General features: G+C 39.9%; 1 protein-coding gene across 15 annotated transcripts in view; it reads right to left on the bottom strand.

Annotated features, from left to right (window-relative positions):
- The window catches only part of ABI1 (abl interactor 1), an 87,851-nt gene that overhangs the window by 47,064 nt on the left and 15,549 nt on the right, over window positions 1–25,238 (bottom strand). For all 15 annotated transcript variants that reach the window (NM_001076241.2, XM_059892739.1, XM_059892740.1 and 12 more), the window contains exon 2: window positions 8,037–8,204. In NM_001076241.2, the coding sequence (NP_001069709.1) occupies window positions 8,037–8,204 (168 nt within the window). The remainder of the gene's footprint in view (window positions 1–8,036; window positions 8,205–25,238) is intronic.

The raw sequence follows: 25,238 nt of genomic DNA, 5'->3' as shown, positions 1-25,238 counted from the left end.
AGAGGGTTATTTTAGAAATAATTTCTGCCATAATTAAATACATTTATTTATGTCTTAGAAGTTCTCAAGTACCATTTGCAACTCAGAGACCAAAGGATTTTTAAATGTGCAATGATCTTAATGGCAAAATACAGCACAGTTAATTATTTTTGACAAGTTGAAATAAAAATTCCTATGACAATAAATTTTGCTGGATCTCTAACAAAACATTCTTAGGAGTGTTATGCCTTGATGTGTGTCATGCCAGATTCTTTAATAGAATTCCTCTATCTTTAGATATTATTACGAATTTATAAGCCCTAATGCTAGAAACACTTAGAAAAAGACTTAAAAGTAAGCAAAAAAGTTTTCTTAAAAAAATTAAGACAATGAAAGTGGTTTTTAAATAGGAAGCTACTGCCTCCAAAGTCTCTTTATCACATGAATTTACTCATGAAGAAAGATTAAACATATTCATACCGACATTCTACAAATTAACTGGTCTATAGTTTTCAAAAGTATCAAGGTCAGGTAAAGTTGAATGTAGACTGAGGAACAGTGGCAGACTGAAGAAGGCCAAGGAGACAGGATAACTAAATGCTTCTGAACTGGCTCAATTTCCCATAAAGTTACTGAACAAACTGGCAGACTGAAGTAGCAATTTGAGTAGAGAGTAGTAATATATCCATGTTAATCACCTGATTTTGATGCTTGTATAACAGCTATCCAGTAGCATGTATTTGTGTCTAGAAAATACACACCCAAGATTTCAGGACTGATGGGGCACCACAGCAGCAGGTTATTCTCAAACAGTCCAAAACAAAAAAGTTCTTTGTCCTATACTTGCAATTTTCTGTGAGTTTAAAATTGTTGCTCCTTCCCCTCCAAAAAAAAATTTTGAAGTCATCTTTACTACTTACTCACAAAAATGAGAGCAAGATTTTTTTTTTAAGTTCCCTGATTCAGAGGTATTTAGCAATCAATGTTCCATTAACCTATGAAGGAACACAACCAAGAAAAATTTCTCTAAGATAAGGATACAATGATTTTTTTCCCCATCAACTGAAATTAAAAGGAGACAGGCCCCATTCAAAACTGTAACAAATTCCAATGACTCTAAAGTCTCTTGCATTGAGCTTCTCTAAAGAGAGTCTGTGACCTTCCACTTTAATTTCATTTGTTGAAATTAATGGATGCATGCATGCTACGCACTGGGATGATCACAGCAGAACCCCATGGAAGGCAAAGGAACAGGACAAATTAACTAGGTAATTCTAACAATAAATGATTTGAAAGGGAACTATAGGATGCTGTAAAAACAATCAGCAGAGAATTCTAATAATATGTGCACAGGTCAGAGACAAGGCAGAAAGGGGCATTCAGGAAAACCACCCTTTAATAAAATTCAGGGTAAGACCTCAATGATGAGTGGGAGGGACCTGACCAGATGAAACATGCCTGTAACAATATGAGTCATGTATGTAGAGAGACTTTTATCCCTACAACTTAAAAATCCTAGATGGGTTAGTAATAAGAAATAAAGCCAAAAATAAAGGCAGGTGCCAGGCCTCGTAAAGAACCTTAAATGCTGTTAAAAAGATTTTAGGATTTTTATTCTTGCAGTCCAGTCACTAACTTCCAAACCGTTTTTATTGTTCATCCTAATTTCAAGTCAATGCTTACACAGAATCTCAATATGTAATATAAACAAAAGCAGCACTAACCTAGCTAAAGTGTAAACAGAGTGCTCTAGAACTTCATCAGCTGAGCCTCCTGCTTTCCTAAGTGAGAGCAAAGGCAAAAACAGGAGAAAAGAGATGGGCTCAGTATGAGAAATAACAAGCTGGGCTGCATTAGCCAGACTTCCAATCAGAAACTGATGAAATATTCCAATTAGAAAAATTCAAAGACCATTTATAACAGAGGGATTAAACACAAAGGAATGGGAAGGGACACGGGAACAGAAGTAGGTACAGGAGCCAATGTTCTCAGCAGGAAGAGCTAAAATCCTAAATCCAAAAGGACAAGGGCAGGAGGATCACCAGAATGAGGAGGACGAAGTCACCCAGACAAGGCCACCTTGAGAGGAACAGGGACTTGTCCTGAACACAGCCAGTCCACTGGGAAGAAACCAGGGTAATAAATGTTCTGAGCTTTCCTTCCTCACTGCTGCTGACCTGCCCATGTCCACACTGGCTGCACTCTCTCTGAAGCCAGAAGTTACAGATGCCCATGGACATAATCCATACGGTAAGCCTCCCAGGACAAAGACCAAAGGGGAGAGAAAAATCAAGGAAGAGCAAACAGAACTTATCTGTCATACAGCAGCAGGCACAGAAGTACTGCTGCTGCTAAGTCGCTTCAGTCGTGTCCGACTCTGTGCGACCCCATAGACGGCAGCCCACCAGGCTCCCCCGTCCCTGGGATTCTCCAGGCAAGAACACTGGAGTGGGTTGCCATTTCCTTCTCCAATGCATCAAAGTGAAAAGTGAAAGTGAAGTCGCTCAGTCGTGTCCAACTCTTAGTGACCCCATGGACTGCAGCCTACCAAGCTCCTCCGTCCGTTGGATTCTCCAGGCAAGAGTACTGGAGTGGGATGCCATTGCCTTCTTCAACAGAAGTACTAGGAAAGATCAAATCTACTCTTCTGGAACCAATGAAATGCTTTCCATGAGGCCAAGGCAATTACACTGAAGCAGAAGAGTGACCAGGAGTTAGGCAGAGGAAATCGAGTAGGTACCCATTCCAAGCAAAGGGACTGGCCACAACAAAGGCACACTGCTAAAGCACTATGCGAATCAGGAGGTGTGAAGCCAACAGTGGGGAGGGAGGGAGAGACAGAATGAAGCTAGAGAGGCAAGGGGAGACAAGACGGAGCTTATGTTGATACCATCAACCATCCAGCCTTTGTCCTGCAGGCAAAGTGTGAGCACTGACATGGTATCACTTGACAAAGGTATGGGTGGGTTTTTAATGAAAGTAATAGGCAAAGAGATTTTCCTCTTAATGGTAAAAGTCAATTCTCGCTCTTACTTATTGACCAGCTCCTGCCTGGCTGTTTCATAAGAACTGCAAGGCAGAGTCCAAGTGTGGAGATGAATGCAGACACTGACAATATCTAATTAAAGGACCTAATCCATTTCAGCCTCTTAATTCTTCATACTTGGGACTTTCTCAGGGAACAAGTGGGCAAAAATATATTCAGTGACCACACTGAATACTATATTTAAGATTCTGCATCAAATAAATGATAATTCAAAATTTACACTAAGGTATGTTCATTTTCCTTTAAAATGGAGAACTTTCTAAACACAACAGTGGTTAGTTCAGTTCAGTCACTCAGTGGTGTCTGACTCTGCGACCCCATGGACTGCAGCACACCAGGCCTCCTTGTCCATCATCAACTCCTGGAGTTTACTCAAACTCATGATCATCACGTTGGTGGTGCCATCCAACCATCTCATCCTCTGTCATCCCCTTTTCCTCCCACCTTCAATCTTTCCCAGCATCAGGGTCTTCTCCAGTGAGTCAGTTCTTCGCATCACGTGGCCAAAGTATTGGAGTTTCAGTCTCAGTTATCAGTCCTTCCAATGAATATTCAGACTAATTTCCTTTAGGATGGACTGGTTGGATCTCCTTGCAGTCCAAGGGACTCTCAAGAGTCTTCTCCAACACCACAGTTCAAAAGCATCAATTCTTCGGTGCTCAGCTTTCTTTATAGTCCAAATCTCACATCCATACATGACCACTGGAAAAACCATAGCTTTGACTATACAGACCTGTGTTGGCAAAGTAATGTCTCTGCTTTTGAATATGCTGTCTAGGTTGGTCATAACTTTTCTTCTAAGGAGTAAGCATCTTTTAATTTCATAGCTGCAGTCACCATCTGCAGTGATTTTGGAGCCCCAAAAATAAAGTCTGCCACTATTTCCACTGTTTCCCCATCTATTTCCCATGAAGTGATGGGACCAGATGCCATGATCTTCGTTTTCTGAATGTTGAGCTTTAAGCCAACTTTTTCACTGTCCTCTTTCACTTTCACCAAGAGGCTCTTTAGTTCTTCTCTTTCTGCCATATGGGTGGTGTCATCTGTATATCTGAGGTTACTGATATTCCTCCCGGCAATCCTGATCCCAGTTTGTGCTTCATCCAGCCCAGCGTTTCTTATGATATATTCTGCATATAAGTTAAATAAGCATGGTGACAATATACAGCCCTGACGTACTCCTTTTCCTATTTGGAACCAGTCTGTTATTCCACTGCTGCTTCTTGACCTGCATACAGATTTCTCAAGAGGCAGATCAGGTGGTCTGGTATTCCCATTTCTTTCAGAATTTTCCAGTTTGTTGTGATTCACACAGTCAAACGCTTTAGCGTAGTCAATAAAGCAGAAGTAGATGTTTTTCTGGAACTCTCTTGCTTTTTCGATGATCCAATGGATGTTGGCAATTTGATCTCTGGTTCCTCTGCCTTTTCTAAAACCAGCTTGAACATCTGGAAGTTCATGGTTTACGTACTGTTGAAGCCTGGCTTGGAGAATTTTGAGTATTACTTTACTAGAGTGTGAAATGAATGTAATTGTGTGGTAGTTTGAGCATTGTTTGGCATTGCCTCTCTTTGGGATTGGAATGAAAACTGACATTTTCCAGTCCTGTGGCCAGTGCTGCATTTTCCAGATTTGCTGACATAATTGAGTGCGGCACTTTCACAGCATCATCTTTCAGGATTTGGAATAGCTCAACTGGAATTCCATCACCTCCACTAGCTTTGTTCATAGTGATGCTTCCTAAGGCCCACTTGACTTCATATTCCAGGATGTCTGGCTCTAGGTGAGTGATCACACCATCGTGGTTATCTGGATTGTGAAGATCTTTTTTGTATAGTTTTTCTGTGTATTCTTGCCACCTCTTCTTAATATCTTCTGCTTCTGTTAGGTCCATACCATTTCTGTCCTTTACTGTGCCCATCTTTGTATGAAACGTCCCCTTGGAATGTCTAATTTTCTTGAAGAGATCTCTAGTCTTTCCATTCTATTGTTCTCCTCTATTTCACAAATGATTAGTCCTCATTCACAGAAGACTAGATTTTTAAAAGTGCCTCGGGGTAACTTAAAGTTTCAAGGATCTACTCCTTGTCAGATTCTAAGGGAGACCCTGGGGACAAGACACAGTGATGAACCCAACAAATGAGGTTTCATCATCATTAAATTTACCTCTAAGAGAAGAAACACGCATTAAATAGGTAAACACACAAACACAATCACAAATTTGTCACATGCCATAAATAAGAGCAACAGGGAAGAGGTGGGAAAAAGTATTTCTAGATTTAGAACAAAAATATCATTGTTCCTTTTTGCAAAAGCAACATCCAAGGATAAGAGACAAAATCAAATCACAATGGCCTGACACACATATATGTTTCCAGGAAGAAAACTGCCACAAGATGACAGATTCAAGCACTTAAGTCTGTGAATTGTCAAAAGAGAAAAGGCAGTCTCTCAAAAGGTATGGTAAGGAAAGCTTTTTTATAAGATGGAGAGAAAATGCTGAATGTTGATTAGAGGGCTAATGCAAGAGAGGCCGAACGTTAAAGGGAGAGAACAGATGATTAGCTATGATGACTAATAATGCCAACATTCTATATCCAGGTATTAGGCTAAATTCTTTACATGCAATTCCTTATTTCATTCTTTAAGATCAGCACTAATGGGCCAACTCTGCATATGACAAAACTAAACACAAAAAAGTTAGGTAATTTGAACACATCACACGCAGGCAGAACTAGGATTCAAACTGAGATCTTTATGAGTTCAAAGCAGACTACACCACACTGTCTCATCCAAAAAATACTTTTTAAATCATCTCTTACGTGCCAGTTAACTATGTACTGAGGATAAAAAGAGGATATGTACTGCGGATAAACAACTCCTGGGGCACAATCAGCACATGGTACTTACACAGGATGCTCGTCACCTTTAAAGAGAGGAGGGGGAGACAGACATGGACCTCAAGACACTGATACCAGGGGAACGAATAAGATGGCACAGCACAAAGAGAGCAGCAGTATCTACCCTGAGCTAATCAGTGAAGACTTCAGATGGTGCTTATGTTAAGCAGAACAGAGTCAGAACAAAGTTAATGCCAAGTAAGACCAACAGATTACAGAAAAGAGGCACAAAATTGCATGCTATGTTTAGAAGACTTCAACAAGTTGAGCATGGCAGGAATGTGATGTGAGTTGGAAGAGACCAGACCAAAGGGCCTTTTATACCACACTAAGACATCTGAGGTTTAAAACCATAGGAAGCAAAAAACCATTTCCAGGCTTTGAAACAAGACTGGCAACTGTAAAGACTCAGCAATTGACTAGGAGGTTCAAGCTGTAGCCTGAGGCACGGCTTAGAGACAACCAAAAGGTCAGAAGATCTGCAAAGAGGCTCCCAAACTAACCTCTTATTATCAGACCAGAAAAAGGAAGACTCCAGCCTCTTTTTAGAAAAACGCAGCCTTTATTCTAAGTGAGATGAGAGCAGTCTTCAGTTATTACTATTAATCAGGACAGAACTAAAATATGGCTTGGGCTTCCCAATGGCTGGGAAAAGAATCCGCCTGCCAATACAGGAGACTCAGGTTCAATCCCCGGTTTGGGAAGATTCCCTGAAGAAGGAAATGGTAACCCACTCCATATTCTTGTCTGGAGAATTCCAGGGACAGAGGAGCCTGGTGGGCTAAAGTCCATGGGGTCAAAAAGAGTTGAAGTCAGTGACTAAACAACAACAAAAATATGGTTTAGCCCAAACTTTGTGATTAGTAGGGAGACAAACAGATTACAGAAAAGAGGCACAGAAGGTTTCCTTCCTCAACACCCCAAATAGATTATCTGAGGCAGAATGTGGGTTTGGGTGATTCATTTCTCCAAAAAGCATACTGAACAGAGGCAGGATAGCTGCTGTCTGCTTTGAAAGTAAAGAACAGAGTCTTCAGTTTTCGAAGGATACTCCCATCTTCGCTTCAGGGCTGAATCACATCAGTCTGCCATCTGACAATGGTGAGGGAAGATGGATACTCTCTTTTTCTGCTCAGCATGCTGCTCTGATTCAGGAGTTTTGTATTTCCCAGCAAGCAGATAAGAGAAGCAGCAAAAGGATACACCCACTCCGCTAACAAAATGCAAGCCATTATTCAGCTTCATCGATGAAAACAAATCAGAGAGAAATGAATTTTAACTTAGAACTTCAGATTTATCTTTCAAAACTAAGCTCCAGGTACATTCCTCATTCTAAACAAAACAGATATCTTAGTCACCCTGAACAAGTCATCATGACTTTGTCTAAGATCATTATCTCCGACTGGAATGCATTTGTACTCCATGTCCGTATGATCAAATACACAGACTCCCATCAAACCCCAACTTAAACATCACTCCTTCAATGCCACCCAAAAGACATGCCCATGGGACTTATTTCTCTATTCAAATGTTTATTAACTATTTCCAGGTATTGTACTGAATAGTATACAGACCAATCCTTCCTAAAGAGAAATTTTAACAAATACTTACTGAATGCTTAGAATATGACAGGTTTAGTGCTAAGTTCTAGAATTTTTTTAATAAATAACAATACAATCTACTGCCTTTCAAAAACTCCCTTACTACAGGAAAAAAACATACATAGTAAATGTAGCATTTAGGGTAAATGGGTAAGGACAAAGAAAGAAATAATTAAGACCAGAATGAAAATCAATTTAATAGACGAAAATCAATTCTACACCCACTTTGCTTAAAACTGAAGAGAAGGGAACACTGTCCAATGTTATTTGGTAAGGTCGGCATTATACTAACACAAAGCCACAGACCAGTAACCACTGGGTGTGTATTTTACCACACACACACACACACACACACACACACACACAGAATAGTCTTACTGAACTCAAAGCTAAAGTTGAAAGTGATAATGACTAGTCAGTAAGAAGATGAGTAAGGAATCCATATTTCCAGGCTACCTACCATGCTGCTAGTTGATTAAATGTGAATTTAAAGTTTTTACAAGCTGTTACCTGTGAGATATGATTGATGGAAGACTCCATTCTCCGGAGCTGAGAGGCTTGGATGTCCAGCAGTTGGAGCACATTGTTAGCCAATGCATTTATTTGATAAGCGACACTAGCTAGGGATTGGGTTGTATAGGCTTTGGTCTCTTCTAAAGCTTTTCTCTTGTCTGTAGCCTGAAATAAGAACAAAAAAGCCCAATATTTATTTTGGTTAACATTCATTAAACATCTGTTCTATAGAAAGGCAGTATTATATCCCAGAGGATGGGAAGATTTAGGAGAATGACATTGAAACATGTAAAATATCATGTAAGAAACGAGATGCCAGTCCAGGTTCGATGCACGATACTGGATGCTTGGGGCTAGTGCACTGGGACGACCCAGAGGGATGGTAGGGGAGGGAGGAGGGAGGAGGGTTCAGGATGGGGAACACATGTATACCTGTGGCGGATTCATTTTGATATTTGGCAAAACTAATACAATTATGTAAAGTTTAAAAATAAAATTAAATTAAATAAATAAAAAAAAGAAAGGCAGTATTAGAATTATATTTTTTTAATAGAAAAGCCCAACTGAATCAAAGAACTTAGCAGACCAGTTTGATGAACCACAAAGCACTCCATCCTCTGACCCTAATAAAGGCAGGTGCCTCAAGTCCTGCTGGCTTACTCTCTGCCTGCCCCGACCTCCCCATGTGTCCCCTCAAGGCAAGCTATGAACCTCCTCCAGGACCTGTGAGTAATAAATTTCTCCATTTCACTTTCCCTTACAGTCTTTTGTTGAACTTTGAGCTCACCATCCATGACACCCCAGGGCTCTACTTAACAAACGGTAACTTAACAACAACAACAAAAATCACAACATCCACTAGTACAATGATATGGACTAAATCCATTCTATCTTACAATCCTGTTTACATCAGTGAACATCAGAAACCAAACCACCTGTTAACCATTACAACCAAGCTTCTCATCTCCACAAAAACTACTGTACTCTTATGACCCCATCCTTTACCCATCCGTTTTCCCCAAACTCCAGTGCACAGTCAGACAGTAAGAAATGTTCAGAGACCAAGTTCAAAGCTAAGTTCAGAGAAAAATTCAAAGACAAGTGATAAACTCTGAGAGAGTGAGGGAGGGGATGAGTGGGAAGCAAGCAAGGTAGCCAGCAACTTATATTACAATTAATATAGAATCTAAAAACAAAAAGGGCAAGGATAGAAAAAAATGAAACAGATCTAAGAGTTCAAAAAAAAAAAAAGCAATGCAACCACAAACTAATATGAGATAATATTTCTCATCTATCCACCCAGCAAAAATCTAAAAGCAGGACAAAGTACTCTGCAAAGTTGCAGGGAAAGACTCTGATACACTCTCTGCTGGTGATATCCAGCAAAATTACACACGGGCTTATTTTTTGTCCCAGCAAACTCACTTTTAGGAATCTCAAAGAATCACTGGCAAAAATATATATGTAATTATTCACTACAGCACTATTTGCAATAGGAAAAGACTAGAAACAACCAATACAACCACTGATGGGGGATTGGTCAAATAAATTATGGGATCTCCAAACATTAGGGTACTACACTGCAGTAAGAAGTAATGTAGAGAGATACTGTTATTACCACCACACCCAATCTCCAGAATATTGCTAAGGTGAAAAATAAAAAAAAAATGTTTATAGAATGCTACCACTTATGAAATGGAAAAGATACAAAAACATATTCCTTTACTTTTTAAGAAAAAAGGATAAAACATAACATCTTTAAAAAATAATTGCATATGGGGCCAAGGGTCAACAGGTTGGCAAGAATATGGATAAGATTCTTTAAACATACCTTGTTTTTTAGATTTGCTTTTTGCAACTATGCATACAATTTACACAATTATAAAACAAAATTAAATTTTAAAAAGGAATTCCCCAAAATTAAATGTCAAATTAATCAAATGAGCCTAACTGTGCATCCAATTAGTGGCTTAACCAGAGAGCCTACAAGTGGCTTCAAAGCACAGTAATTTGATTGCACATTTCTAATGGGGTTTATCCTTAGGACAAAAACAATTAAAAGAGGGAAGAAAAATACTGAATCTGTTTTCAGTCACTTTATTGCTGATGGTAGTTTTGGAATTATTACCCAGAGACTGCTGTTTGTGTGGTGTGGAATAAAGCAAGTCATTAAATATGTTTAGGTCACTGAGAGCTGAGATTTGGGGCATAATTCAAAAGACATTCTGATGTAAGAAGAAAAACCTGTAGTTCTGCATTTAAGCTGAAAACATTAATCTGAACTTAATTTTTATGGTATCACATTTTATATACCAATAGCCAACAAAAAAAAGCCTAAATGGTGACTGTAGTTGATAACACTGTACTGTAAAATTGAAATTTGCTAAAAGGACAGGCCTGATGTCCTCAGCAAGCGGGGAGGGGAGATACACATGAGGTGATGCATGTGCTAACTAAGTACTGTCGATAGCAGATACAAGTGCCACTTCCAGGCCTAGACATAAAAGCATCCCTGCATTGTTTGGATGCAAAGGTTAAAAGTAAAATGCAGTCCTACCAAAAAAATTGGTATGATGATTGGTATAATGGCATCACCAACTGGACGGACATGAGTTTGAGCAGGCTCCGGGAGTTGGTGATGGACAGGGAGGCCTGGCGTGCTGCGGTTCATGGGGTCGAAAAGAGTTGGACACGACTGAGCAACTGAACTGAATCAAAAAAACTAAATTGTACTTAACAGAAACCGTTGTACACTGCTTCCATTTTTAAATTTAAAATAATTAAAATTAAATAAAATTTTAAAATTCATATTCTCAAACTAGCCACATTTTAAACAGCTCAACAGTCATATATGGATTGTGGCCTTACTGGAGAGACTGCAGTTCTAGTCACAGTTAATTTCCTCTTTAAACCATGGATTTAAAAGTTAAGTCTGCACAAGAATTACTGTTTTCACTTATTTCACTTGTTTGGTGTCCAATAGTTGGTCTCCCTCATTCTTTGATACTTTCGCTTTTGATACTTTTGATACCAAGCAGCCTTAATATGTCCAAAGGATCACACAAAATGGATTATAAATCAGAAGACTTCTTCACAGAGCTAAAACAGACATCGTTAATCAATTACAACAGCCTTCCTCCAAAAGTCTAAACACTCTTAACTAATCACTCTAGGACGTGACATGTGATTGTAATCAATCTGCCATCCCTGTCTTATGCCACTGAGGAAGTTGGCTTAAAATGGAAATAAACATATGGCTTTAAAAGAAAAGTTAATTATTTAAAAGAGCTAAACTCAAAATAAATAATGTAGGCCAAGAACTTAACAGGAAATTCCTTAGATAACTGAATTTTCTCAACAGCCCATATATAAAACTGTCTTCTTCCTCCCATATCCACCTGTGGAAACCAAGTTTTACTGAGTTAAGATCTGCTTGCTGGAGGAAAGAACCTTTTCAAGCAGTACCTACTCCTATTACATCCTTTTCTTGCCCCTCAAGGTGACTAAACAGGCAAAGTAATCTCTTGTTTTTCACTGTTTAAAATGGAAATGATGATGCTATAAGCAATCTCTCTCATACTCATACATTTATCTTTAACCCCACCTCCTCGTCCCCGTTCTCAACTTCCACCTGTGATCAGAAGAAAAACCTCTCTCCCTCTATTACAACTAAGAACATCCTCACAGTAAGTATGCTTAGAAAGTAATACATTCTAGGTGAAAACAAATTGCATGGTTTAATTTTTGCCTTTTTTTAAACAGAGAGAGAAATTTACAAAATTAATGCACCATCATGGAAATGGACCTTACTAACATTTTAGTATAAGTTCTTCAAATCTCTCAAGTACATGTGTTTATCTTACAAGAATGCAAAACTAACCCTGCTTTTTTCATTTAAAAATGTATGATGAGCATTTCCCCATGTGTTATTCTTCTATTCCTATTCTTTTTCAAAAAAGAATTTTCAATAGCTACACAATAATGGCAGTAACTGTTAGCTGACTGTTTTCCTTTTAATTCCTCTAATATTAAGACCCTGATTTTAATCAGGACATCAATGTATGCAGATTCAAATCCAGCTTCCTCTAAATAACCAAACAAGAGGTGGCATTATTTCCAAACATTAACCTGTAAGCTAAGGCTAAAAACACCATTTCCAAGTTAGGGCCCGACTACTGAGAGACCTGGAACATGCCCTGTAGTACTAGCCTGTCTAAAAACATTTCAGAAAAACAGGTTAAGTTAAATTACAGTGTACTTTTTATCACTCACCTGAACCCTTCCCTAAACTCTGACAGGAAGTTCGGAAAATTATGTTTGCTCTGAGGAACAATCTTTCTCCATGTCTTAACTGCAAGACATAAGGCTTCCCTTGTGGCTCAGCTGAAGAATCCGCCTGCAATGTGGGAGACCTGGGTTCAATACCTGGGTTGGGAAGATCCCCTGAAGAAGGGAAAGGCTACCCCCTCCAGTATCCTGGTCTGGAGAATTCCATGGACTGTATGGGTATAGTCCATGGGGTTGCAAAGAGTGGATAGGACTGAGTGACTTGCACTTTTAACTGCAATTGGTTTAATGATCCTGCTTAGGTAACAAAGTAGCAAGTTAAGAAACACCTGGAGTAACAGGCAAATTTGGCCTTGGAATACGGAATGAAGCAGGGCAAAGGCTAATAGAGTTTTGCCAAGAGAACCCACTGGTGATAGCAAACACCCTCTTCCAACAACACAAGAGAAGACTCTACACATGGACATCACCAGATGGTCAACACCGAAATCAGATTGATTATATCCTTTGCAGCCAAAGATGGAGAAGTGCTATACAGTCAGCAAAAACAAGACCAGGAGCTGACTGTGGCTCAGATCATGAACTCCTTATTGCCAAATTCAGACTGAAATTGAAGAAAGTAGGGAAAACCACTAGACCATTCAGGTATGACCTAAATCAAATCCCTTATGATTATACAGTAGAAGTGAGAAATAGATTTAAGGGCCTAGATCTGACAGATAGAATGCCTGATGAACTATGGAATGAGGTTCGTGACATTGTACAGGAGACAGGGATCAAGACCATCCCCATGGAAAAGAAATGCAAAAAAGCAAAATGGCTGTCTGGGGAGACCTTACAAATAGCTGTGAAAAGAAGAGAAGTGAAAAGCAAAGGAGAAAAGGAAAGATATAAACATCTGAATGCAGAGTTCCAAAGAATAGCAAGAGATAAGAAAGCCTTCCTCAGCGATCAATGCAAAGAAATAGAGGAAAACAACAGAATGGAAAAGACTAGACATCTCTTCAAGAAAATTAGAGATGCCAAGGGAACAGTTCATGCAAAGATGGGCTCGATAAAGGACAGAAATGGTATGGACCTAACAGAAGCAGAAGATATTAAGAAGAGGTGGCAAGAATACACAGAAGAACTGTACAAAAAAGATCTTCACGACCAAGATAATCACAATGGTATGATCACTCACCTAGAGCCAGATATCCTGGAATGTGAAGTCAAGTGGGCCTTAGAAAGCATCATTACGAACAAAGCTAGTGGAGGTGATGGGATTCCAGTCGAGCTATTTCAAATCCTGAAAGATGACGCTGTGAAAGTGCTGCACTCAATATGCCAGCAAATCTGGAAAATGCAGCAGTGGCCACAGGACTGGAAAAGGTCCATTTTCATTCCAATCCCAAAGAAAGGCAATGCCAAAGAATGCTCAAACTACCCCATAATTGCACTCTTCTCACATGCTAGTAAAGTAATGCTCAAAATTCTCCAAGCCAGGCTTCAGCAATATGTGAACCGTGAACTTCCTGATGTTCAGCTGGTTTTAGAAAAGGCAGAGAAACCAGAGATCAAATTGCCAACATCCGCTGGATCATGGAAAAAGGAAGAGAGTTCCAGAAAAGCATCTATTTCTGCTTTATTGACTATGCCAAAGCCTTTAACTGTGTGGATCACAATAAACTGTGGAAAATTCTGAAAGAGATGGGGATACCAGACCACCTGACCTGCCTCTCGAGAAACCTATATGCAGGTCAGGGGCAACAGTTAGAACTGGACATGGAATAACAGACTGGTTCCAAATAGGAAAAGGAGTATGTCAAGGCTGTATATTGTCTCCCTGCTTATTTAACTTCTATGCAGAGTACATCATGAGAAACGCTGGGCTGGAAGAAGCACAAGATGGAATCAAGATTGCCGGGAGAAATATCAATAACCTTAGATATGCAGATGACACCTTATGGCAGAAAGTGAAGAGGAACTAAAAAGCCTCTTGATGAAAGTGAAAGAGGAGAGTGAAAAAGTTAGCTTAAAGCTCAACATTCAGAAAACGAAGATCATGGCATCTGGTCCCATCACTTCATGGGAAATAGATGGGGAAACAGTGGAAACAATGTCAGACTTCATTTTTGGGGGGCTCCAAAATCACTGCAGATGGTGACTGCAGCCATGAAATTAAAAGACGCTTACTCCTTGGAAGGAAAGTTATGATCAACCTAGATAGCATATTCAAAAGCAGAGACATTACTTTGCCAACAAAGGTCCGTCTAGTCAAGGTTATGGTTTTTCCTGTGGTCATGTATGGATGTGAGAGTTGGACTGTGAAGAAAGCTGAGTGCCAAAGAATTGATGCTTCTGAACTGCGGTGTTAGAGAAGACTCTTGAGAGTCCCTTGGACTGCAAGGAGATCCAACCAGTCCATTCTGAAGGAGATCAGCCCTGGGATTTCTTTGGAAGGAATGGTGCTAAAGCTGAAACTCCAGTACTTTGGCCACCTCATGCGAAGAGTTGACTCATTGGAAAAGACTCTGATGCTGGGAGGGATTGGGGCAGGAGGAGAAGGGGACGCCAGAGGATGAGATGGCTGGATGGCATCACCGACTCGATGAAAGTGAGTTTGAGTGAACTCTGGGAGATGGTGATGGACAGGGAGGCCTAGCGTGCTGCGATTCACGGGGTCGCAAAGAGTCGGACACAACTGAGCAACTGTACTGAACCGAACTAGGTAACAAAACAGGGGTCTTACGCATTTTTTAAAAAAAAGTTTCTCCATCTTGCTTCTGTCTTTACTTTTCCTCCCACTCTTTGTAGAAATGATACCACATCATATCTTTTTAACAACTTTAACTTAACTCTAATCCAAACTTGCCAGAAACTTTTCCAAAGTAAGTTATTTTTCCCACAGAATATCTCGAATATTTAAATAAGGTTTTTCCAATTATATTAATAGAATGGAAGCTATTTCATGGTAATTCATTAAAAAATTACCCACATCTACCAAAACACACCATATTTCAATGACTCCAACAAAACAGCTATGTCAGATGCACCATTTTTATGTATCACTCAGGGAAAAACCGGCCAACTCCATTATGTCAGAATGCTTTCTTATGAATAAATTTTATTTTATACTTAACAGAAAATGCTCTTTGGGATTTATTTAGATGGTGAGCTTTGTATGTCACTCTCAGTGAAGTGAAGTCGCTCAGTTGTGTCCAACTCTTTGCGACCCCATGGACTGTAGCCTACCAGGCTCCTCTGTCCATGGGATTTTCCAGGCAACAGTACTGGAGTGGATTGCCATTTCCTTCTCCAGGGGATCTTCCCAATCCAGGGATCGAACCCGGGTCTCCCGCATTGTAGACAGACGCTTCGTCTGAGCCACCAAGGAAGGTCACTCTTAATCATACAGTAATACCAGCTATAGATTCATCCAACTTCCAAAAGAAACCCTTTGTATCTTTTATTTTGTATGATTCAAGATCCAACAAAACACAGCTCCCAAGTCTTGACAGTCATGTCTGTTCAGTTTCTAAATCTAGAACATCCCCTTCAACTCTGACCTTTTTTTTTTTTCTTTCAAAACACAGACTTTGTTTTAAAATTCCAGGTCAGTTGTCTTATAGGAAGTCCTACAATCTGGATTTGTCTGATTGTTTCCTCATGATTAGATTCAGATTAAGCAGAGTGGCTAGAAGAACAGGTGATGCTATAAACTTCCCACTATAAGCAATACATCTTTTAAAATAAGGCTCCATCTTTATTTCCATGATTTTCTTCCAAACTCCTGACACCAATTCTGCAAACTTTGATGCTGGTGCTATCTTACAAGGGGGTAACCAAAAAAAAAAAAAATTTAAGACAAAACCCAAGACTCTTTTCTTCCCTCAAATGGTCTTTAAATGTTTTGACTCTAGCCCTTCCTCAAATGGTTTGATGACAGGCTGCAATAATCCAGTTATCCCAACAGTAAAACCATCCAAATTCATACAAGTGGGAACAATGACAACTGCTGCCTGGCTGATAGCTTTCTAAGGACAACATTAATTGTAAAATGCATCCCAAGAACAGAAATTTTAAAATGTAGGGGTGAGGAGAAAGTTTCTTAGAACTGCTAAAATATACTCTATAAGGTTAAGGTTTCTGTCAATTAAGGATTTAAAATGTCAGCTTTCAATACTTGTAAGGAAGGGTTATATATACACAAAACAAAACATCTATTTTGCTGAAGGCCACTTAAAGGTCTGGCTTGAGAACATTTCCAGAAGGAATCCAGAATCCCTTTGTGGCAAGGGCTGACAGGAGCACACAGGCCAAATCCTGGTTGGAGCCATGGGGCTCAGGGTATGCACACGCGCAATACCCAGCTAACAGTGAAAGGATCTAATTTTCTCCAACACAATTTCCATTCCAATAAAAGTAAAAAGGAAATAAAAAGAAACCCTACCAGGTTACAGCTGGTATTTATCCAGCAAAAAGAATAAATTTTTTGCAGAACAATTCAAGTTGAAACCTAGTCACTGTAACCCCAGCATAGCTCCTCCCCACCACCTCCCACTTAAGCAACTGCTCACAGTCTATGATCCTTTCATTCCCAACAAAATCCAGGGAAAACCTCTGCTGCCTACTGAGTCACACAGCGCTGATGGGCAGGAACCTGAGTTGTGGCGCATGCTCTTTAACTGAAGAGCAAATACAAAACAACCAACAACTAGTATCCTCATTAAATAACGTTCCAAATTCAACTCTAACGTAGATTATGTTTTCAAACCTTCACAGGTCAATTTATACGTCCAGGGCACTTTCAATAACTAGATAATTAGGTTCTGAAATTTTAGGTTTCACCCTAATTATAGCCTCAGTCAATGAATTATATTTATTAAAAACAGGCAAAACCTGCAAAAACCAAATTTTAGAAAGAGCAACTACATTTAAACAAAAAATTAGTTAAATGTATTACTAACAGAATATATTCCATAGGAGTCCAAGACACTGCGTTCCTTCCATCAACTCCTTCCATGTTAACTATCTTCTCATATAATCTTATTTCTTCTTAAAAGGAATTAAACTGAAAAAGCCATGATGAAGAGTGCAGCTTGGACACACACTTTCACATTCTGCTGGAGGGTGCAATTAGACAACAAGTATCACAGTTCTTTAAAATGTATATATCCTTCACTTCTAGGAATTTACTTAAATAAAAGGCAAAGTGCAAAGAAACTGTATGTTCAAGAATGTCCACACCTTGTTTAAAACAGCAAAAAAGGAAAAACAAAAAAAACCAGAAACAACCTAAGTGGCCAATGATTAGTGTTTAAAATATTCATGTATTAGAATACCATGCAGTCAATAAAAGTAATCTAGATATTTACCAACAAGGAAAATGCATTAAGTTAGAATTCAAACTGGGAAGTAGAACCACTGTGAGTTACAGAATAATTATAGAATTTTACCTTACACAATTATAGGACTAGCTGGGAAAGCTGTGAAGGTCCCAAAGGGAAGTAGGAAGATCAGAGTCATCAACGAGAGTCTGTTTGAGACATCTGACACATTCAGCTACAAAAACGTGGCTGCAAAGCAAAGACTCCTGGAGAGATCTGAGAAGCTCAGGTCTCCCACCAAGTGAGTGGGCCTGATGCATCTGTTAACCAAACTATCAGCAATCAGAAAAAAATAGCTGAATGCAGAGCAAAGGAGATCAAAGTCTGGCTGGACCTCACCAACACCTCCACGTCTCTCACTGCATATCACCACAAAAACCTTCAGAGGTTTAGTGAGGGCTGCTTAATTCTCTTTCGGCCAATTCTAGCCATACCCAGCTTCAGCTTAAGTAAACTGACACAGTACTAACTACCATGGCACCCCTGGTCAATATGGTACACACACAGCTCTGTCATCATATTCAACTCCTGAATTAAAGCAACAGCAAAATCACACTCCAGTGTAACATGATGCAACCATCCCTTATACAACCGAAAAGATGCTATCTCCTCAAAACAGAATACAAAGTCTATCTTCTCTTCGAGTAAAGTTCTTTCCTTTCCTAATTGAGTTGTACTTCCCCTTTGATATCTTGTGACTTAAATACTGAAATACAAGGTTAACCAGTAATAACATATCTTAAGTTAAATACAGAAGACTAGGGGGGAAGAATTGGTTACTATATACATAAATATTAAGAAAGATATAGAACAAATATTCATAACTACTAGTTTTCATTCTATAACTGGTCATGAGGTGACCAAGAGCAGCTAGTGTTTATCATTTTCTTCTCCCACTATCCATCACCATTTTGTTTGCCCTCTGCAGTCATCTCATCCGGTCACTGTTCCTTGCCTGACGTGTCTGTGCTTAGTTGCTCAGTTGTGTCTGCGTCTTTGTGATCCCATGGACTGCAGCCTGCCAGGCTCCTCTGTTCATGTAATTTTTCAGGCAAGAATATTGGAGTGGGTTGCCATTCCCTTCTCCAGGGAATGTTCAGGACCCAGGGACATCATGTGTCTCCTGCACTGTAGGCAGATTCTTTACCTGCTGAGCCACTGGGGAAGGAAGCCCAGTGACTCAAACCTTCTTTACCATCAGCAGCCCTTCTTGTATTGTGTTGCATTAGCTTTCCATTAACTTTTATAGTATAGGACTCAGGAGTGGTTAAGAGGCACTCCAGGGACCTCGTGCATTCCAGACATACTCCTCTCCACCCCACTGTGTAGTAGCAACCCAGTTTCCACTGACAGTGGGGATCAATCACCAGTTGGGATCAATCACCATAACCAATACAGCAATCTCCTGCTTTGCCTGTTAGTTTACTGGCACAAGGAAGGCAAAGTGGCCAGGTGTTCAATTTCCAGTTTAATAGAACCAATGCTGCATTTCCCAGTAAAAGCACTCCTCTTTGGAACTCAGAACTCTATACTGGCATGCCCCAGAGTCGAAGATAAAGAAGAAAAATTTTTGCCAGCAGATCATTAGGGGTAAGTGAGAAAAGGTCACTTTATTTCCACCTCTTGAGCCCCAGACCTATGAATGCTGGCTACAGGAGAAACCCCACCATACACATCTGTGACTGATTCAGAGACCAGACCCCATCTCAGAGAACATCACACCAGCACTGCAAAGAACTGCCACCAGCAGGTACAGTGAGTCTTCAGAAGGCCATTCCATTGTTCTATCCTTTCAGCTTCTTCAAGGTAATGGGGAATATGCTAAGACCAGGGATTCCGTGAACATGAGCCCAATGCCACATTTCACTTGCTGTAAAATCAATTGCCTGGTCAGAAGTAATGTGATACAAAATACCAAGACATAATTAAGGCATTCTGAAAGTCAATAAGGAGTTTTGGCAGAAACAATGCAGGAAGGGGAAGCAAATACATGCCCAGGGCAAGCAGCTTTTTCAAGGAGAACAAAGTATTGTCCTCTTCGTTATGGAAGTAGTCCAACGCAAACCACCCGCCACCAGGTATCTGGCTGGTCCCTCCAGAGGAATGGTGTCATCTTAGGGGGTCACAGTGCGGGCCCTCTACCATTAGCAAGGTGTTCATTCAGCGGTAGTGGGCTCTAAGCCAGTCGTGATGTGTCTGAGCATACACACCATCTCCATGCCCGTCACTGTGATATCTTTTTCATCAGCCCTTTGGGAAAGGACTGAGGTAGACGGGGAAAGGCTGAAATCCAGACGTGATATCCTGTCCACCTGATCATTAAGATCCTTCTCTGCCGAGGCTGCTCTTTGATGGGCATTCACAATAAACCCAAATATTAGTGTCCATTTGGAAGTATGTCTGTATATCTATTCCCCATACTTCCAATTATGTTCCTTCCAAGCCCATGATCAATTAGCCAAACGATTAGCTACTGCCATGAACTGAGGGGGTCCACATCTCTAACCATCTCTCTCTCCAGACAAAACAACTAGGTGTGCTGCTCAAAGATGTACCAGTGAGCTTCAACAAGGATTTACCATATAGCACAGGGAACTATATTCAGTATCTTGTAATAATTAATAATCTATAATGGAAACTCATCTGAAAGAAAAAAATATACATATATATATAATCATTTTGCTGTATATCTGAAACTAACACAATATTGTGAATCAACTATACGTCAATTAAAACAAAAAGATCTGCCCATAGAGGGAATTTCCCTTCACCACTGCGCTCCAGGTCACGGCTGACTGTGGCTATAGGGCTACAGATGCCCATGCTGGCACCAGCATATCATGTAGAACCATTTGTAAACTAAACCTAAATTGTTTTTTCCTCAGTTAACTGGGACTCCTCATGAGGCCGTAAGCGTGGACTGAGAGTGAAGAAGCAAAGAAACAGGAGCTTAAGTATACACCTTGTGGAGTATACATCACAAGAAAAGGTATATAAAACAGTAATAAAAGCAAGTTATAAAATGACTATGTACCTGCTTTTTTAAAAAGAAATGGCATATGTAAAGCAATTATCCTTCAAAAAAAAATAATAAATATAAAAAGAAAAAAAGAAATGGCATAGGGGGAGACCACTGCCTCCCAGCCTATGATTCTAGGAGTGAACGAAGTACAGTTTTAAAATGTCAGTGAATCCACTGAAGTGTTTCCTCCAAGATTTGAACACCACGTGAATTTTAATTAACCAGAAGGGAAAAAGGAATAGAGTGAGAAAGTTTTCTCCAGATAGTTGAGGAGAAATAGTTCCTCCAGATAGTTCATTCTTGGCCAATGAAACAATTAAAGCTCTACATAAGAGATCTATAAATGGAGAAAAAAACAAACATTTAACACTTTTCCAAGTTATTCTTCATACAGGAACACATTCATATCTTTAATTCATACTCAAATAAATGCGAGTTTGCGAGGTAATTACTTAAGGAATACAAAGCATCGTTTCACAAACTACAAGGTAGAGTGGTAGTTAATACCATCACAATCAGCACCACCCTTAATTAACTGAGTGGGGAAAACTAAGCACTCCTGCTTTAAAACAAACAAACAAAAATCAAGGTCCTATAAATACCGACAAAAGTAACTTGTGCTACCACTGACTGCCTATTTCCTCACACCAGCTCACAAAACAGCCTCACAGAATCAGTACTGGAGGTCTCCATCCTAGACTGATTCACTCACTGACCACATTTTCCAAACCAAAAAATTACGAGCATGACACAATCTGACAAACTATATTTTCCCCTAATTTCTTCATCTATTATATAAAAGTGTAAGAATTACAGTGATATTAAGACTCAGTTAACAAGTCTTATTGAAAGCAGCTAAATTTTCTAAATTATAGCTATTCCCAAAATATGTGAGACATAGAGTCATTTTTACAAGTATTCCAAAAAAAAGCCTGAGACATGGACAGAGGGATATTCTGTTCCCATCCATCAGTTATAAAACAGAGATAAAAGACACTTTATTAACAAAATACCACATACTGAATACAAACCAAATAACCATTCAGAAATCTAAATACCAATTAAGGATATACAATAATATTAAAAAGAAAGCCATCTAACAAGATATGTACAAGATCTGTATGAGGAAAACGACAAAACTCTGATGAAAGAAATAAAAAAAAACTAAACAGAGAGAATCCATTGTCATGCCTAAGAAGACCTGATACTATCAAGACATCACATCTCCCCACCATGATCTACAGATTCAACAGAACTCCAATCAAAATCCGAGGAAGTTACTTTGTGAATATCGACAAAGTGATTATGAAGTATATATGGAAGGATGATGTCAGACAGCTGAATATGATGTCCTTCGTCACATCTACCTTCAACAATTTTGCATCCATCCTTGGGCAAAAGGGAGCTGTGGGATCCAGGGAACAAACTGTAAAACCCAGGTGTAGTACAAGATCAAGGAAAGCTGTTTTAAAACAGACTTGTACCCATGGTCTCAGCTGGATTTAAAACTGGCTCTATACCAGAGGCCATAGCTACAGCCCCAGTTAGCTTTGGTTCTGACACCAGCACCAGATGCCAGGGGCATAGGAGGACTCTTACCCACTTGTAATCAGGTAATACATATACAGACATCAGTCTCAAAGGTCAACCATGCACTGACCTGTGAACCAGCTCCAGTTCCTTGCAGCTGCAGTTCAGGAGCCCCTAGAGAACACTAATTTAGACAATCACCCAGAGATGAGAGAACCTCTGTGAAAGTCCAGGAGTACCATAGAGAAGTTCTAGCCCACCACTGGAGCAAAAGAAATGCGAGATAAGATGCACTGGAAAGGGTAAGAAGAACAGTCTGATTTCACCCACTTCACACATCCCTCCAAGGCAGCACAGCTCAGTGCCAAGAGAGCCCTTCTCAACCAACGACTTCTCTGCTGGGTCAAGTGAGGGCAGGTGAGGGAGCCCCTGGCTTCCCGGCTGTGGGACACACTGCAAAGCCCATTTCTTTCTCGCCCCATCCAGAATTCTGAAGTGTGAACAGCACCTCTAGGAGGTGGTGAGTGGCTGGTACACAACAAAACGGATGTGGATCCTACTGAGCATGTCAAAGACTCCACTAGGAAACCCGACCACAAGCTCCTGAGAACGCTTTGCCCACAGTGCCCCAACGTGCCCAGCCTTCCATATCCCCACCTCATAACTGGCTCAAGAGAGCGCTCCTGATAGTGGCAGAGTGAGCTTTTGCAAAAGATCAGTGAGCACGCAGAGAGGCAGACTGAACCTGTGGCCTGGGAAAGACCATAAACTTGAGCCATAAGCACCACCCTCAGAAAAGCAAAAAACAATGCCTGTTACTTCACAGGATCAAAAGAATGCAAGCAAGCTTAAAAATTCTGTCACAAGGAGGAGCAAGATATTTAGAGCAGGCATATTCTTAGAAGATCTATCAAAGCCTTGGAATTCCTAGCAGATGTGACAAGATATTTCTCTCCTGCAGTCAATTAGTAAAGACTGAAAGAGCTGACAGCTCTACTTCAAGTGTGAAGACAGCAACACAAGAATTCAAAGAATATGAAAATTCAAGAAAAAAGGACACCATCAAAGGCTCACAATATTCCAGTAACCAATCCCAAAGACAAAGAGTTCTGTGATTTACCCAATAAAGAACTCAAAACAGTGTTTCAAGGAAACGCAATGAGCTACAAGAAATCAGAAAGATCATTTAATGAAATCAGTAAACACATGAACAAAATGTGTTTAACAAAGAGATAAAAATCCTAATAAAGAAACAAGTTCTGGAGCTAAAAAATGCAATCAATGAAATAAAAAATCCAAGAGACCATCAACAGCAGCATGGATCAAATAGGAGAAAGAATGTGTGAAACAGGAGACAGAAACTTCAAACACTGGAGAAAAAAAAATAATGAAAACGAGTGAAAAATGGCTACATGATTTGGGGGATATGATTAAAAGAAACAATCTGTGAATTATTGGAGTCCCACAGGAAGAAGAGATGGAGAAGAGGGCACAAAGTCTTTTTAAAGAAATAATAGCATAGGACTTCCCAAATCTGGAGAGAGATTTGGACACCCGAGTTAATGGACCAAAGACCTTACAAACACGTTATCAAAGAAGAGACACAGATAGCAAATACACATAGGGAAAGATGCTCCACATCCTTAGGGGAATCGAAATCAAAATGAGTTATCACTACACATCTATCAGAATGGCCAAAATCCAGAATATTAACAGCACCAAATGCTGGTGAGGATACAGAGCAACTAAACTTTCATTCACTGATGATGTGCATACAAAACTGTACAGTCACTTTAGAGGTGAAAACATAGGTACGTACAAAAACCCGTACACGAAAGTGTATAGCAGCTTTTATTTATAATTACCAAAGCCTAGAAGCAACCAAGGTGTGCTTCATTGGGTGAACAGATAAACTGTGGTATATCCACACAATGGAATACTATTCAAAGCCAAAAATAAATGAGCTATCAAACCATGAAAGGACACAGAGAAACCTTAGATGAGTATTACTAAGTGAAAGAAGCCAACCTGAAAGGCTACAAATTGTATGAGTCCACCTATATAACAGTCTTTAAAAAGCAAACCTTCAGTTCAATTCAGTTCAGTCGCTCAGTCGTGTCCGACTCTTTTGTGACCCCATGAATCGCAGCACGCCAGGCCTCCCTGTCCATCACCAACTCCCGGAGTCCACTCAGACTCACGTCCATCGAGTCAGTGATGCCATCCAGCCATCTCATCCTCTGGCGTCCTCTTCTCCTCCTGCCCCCAATCTCTCCCAGCATCAGAGTGTTTTCCAATGAGTCAACTATTTGCATGTAGAGACAGTAAAAAGATCATTTACTGCCAAAAGTCAGGAAAGAGGGAGAGATGAGTAAGTGAAAAACAAAGGATTTTCAAGGCAGTGAAACTACCCTGTACTATAGTATAATGGTGGACACATGTCATTCTACGTTTGTCAAAACCCAAAGAATGAAAAAGAAAACCAAAAACAAAGAATGTACAGCACCAAGAGTGAACCCTAAGCTACGTAAACAAACTCTAGACTCTGGGTGCTAATGATGTGTCCATGTAGGTTCCTCAACTGTAATGAATATGCCATCCTGACAATTCGATCTTGGTGTTGATAATGGGGTGGCTGTGCATATGTGGGGCAGACAGCATATGGAAATCTCTGTGCCCTCCATTCAAGTTGGCTGTGAAGCTAAACTTGCTCTAAAAAGTCTATTGGGGGAAAAAAGTGAAAGAGAAAAAAATAAATGCGTTCACCTCAGTATGTTAGCTCAAGCACAGTTCTGATGCATCAGCAGTGTAAGTAGTGCAGGCTGTGGAACAGAGCTCAACAAACTATGACCCTCAGGCCAAATACTTACCTTCGGCAAACAAAGTTCTATGAGAACACCTTCACAGCTATTAATTCACATGCATCTATGGCTTTCTTACTACAGTGACACAGCTGAGTAGTTGTGACAGACCCCTTGGCCTGCAATGCCT

This window comes from Bos taurus, chromosome 13 (assembly GCF_002263795.3).
Source record: "Bos taurus isolate L1 Dominette 01449 registration number 42190680 breed Hereford chromosome 13, ARS-UCD2.0, whole genome shotgun sequence".
In the NCBI taxonomy this organism is placed as follows: Eukaryota; Metazoa; Chordata; class Mammalia; order Artiodactyla; family Bovidae; genus Bos; species Bos taurus.
This window is presented reverse-complemented; position numbering and strand designations above follow the sequence as displayed.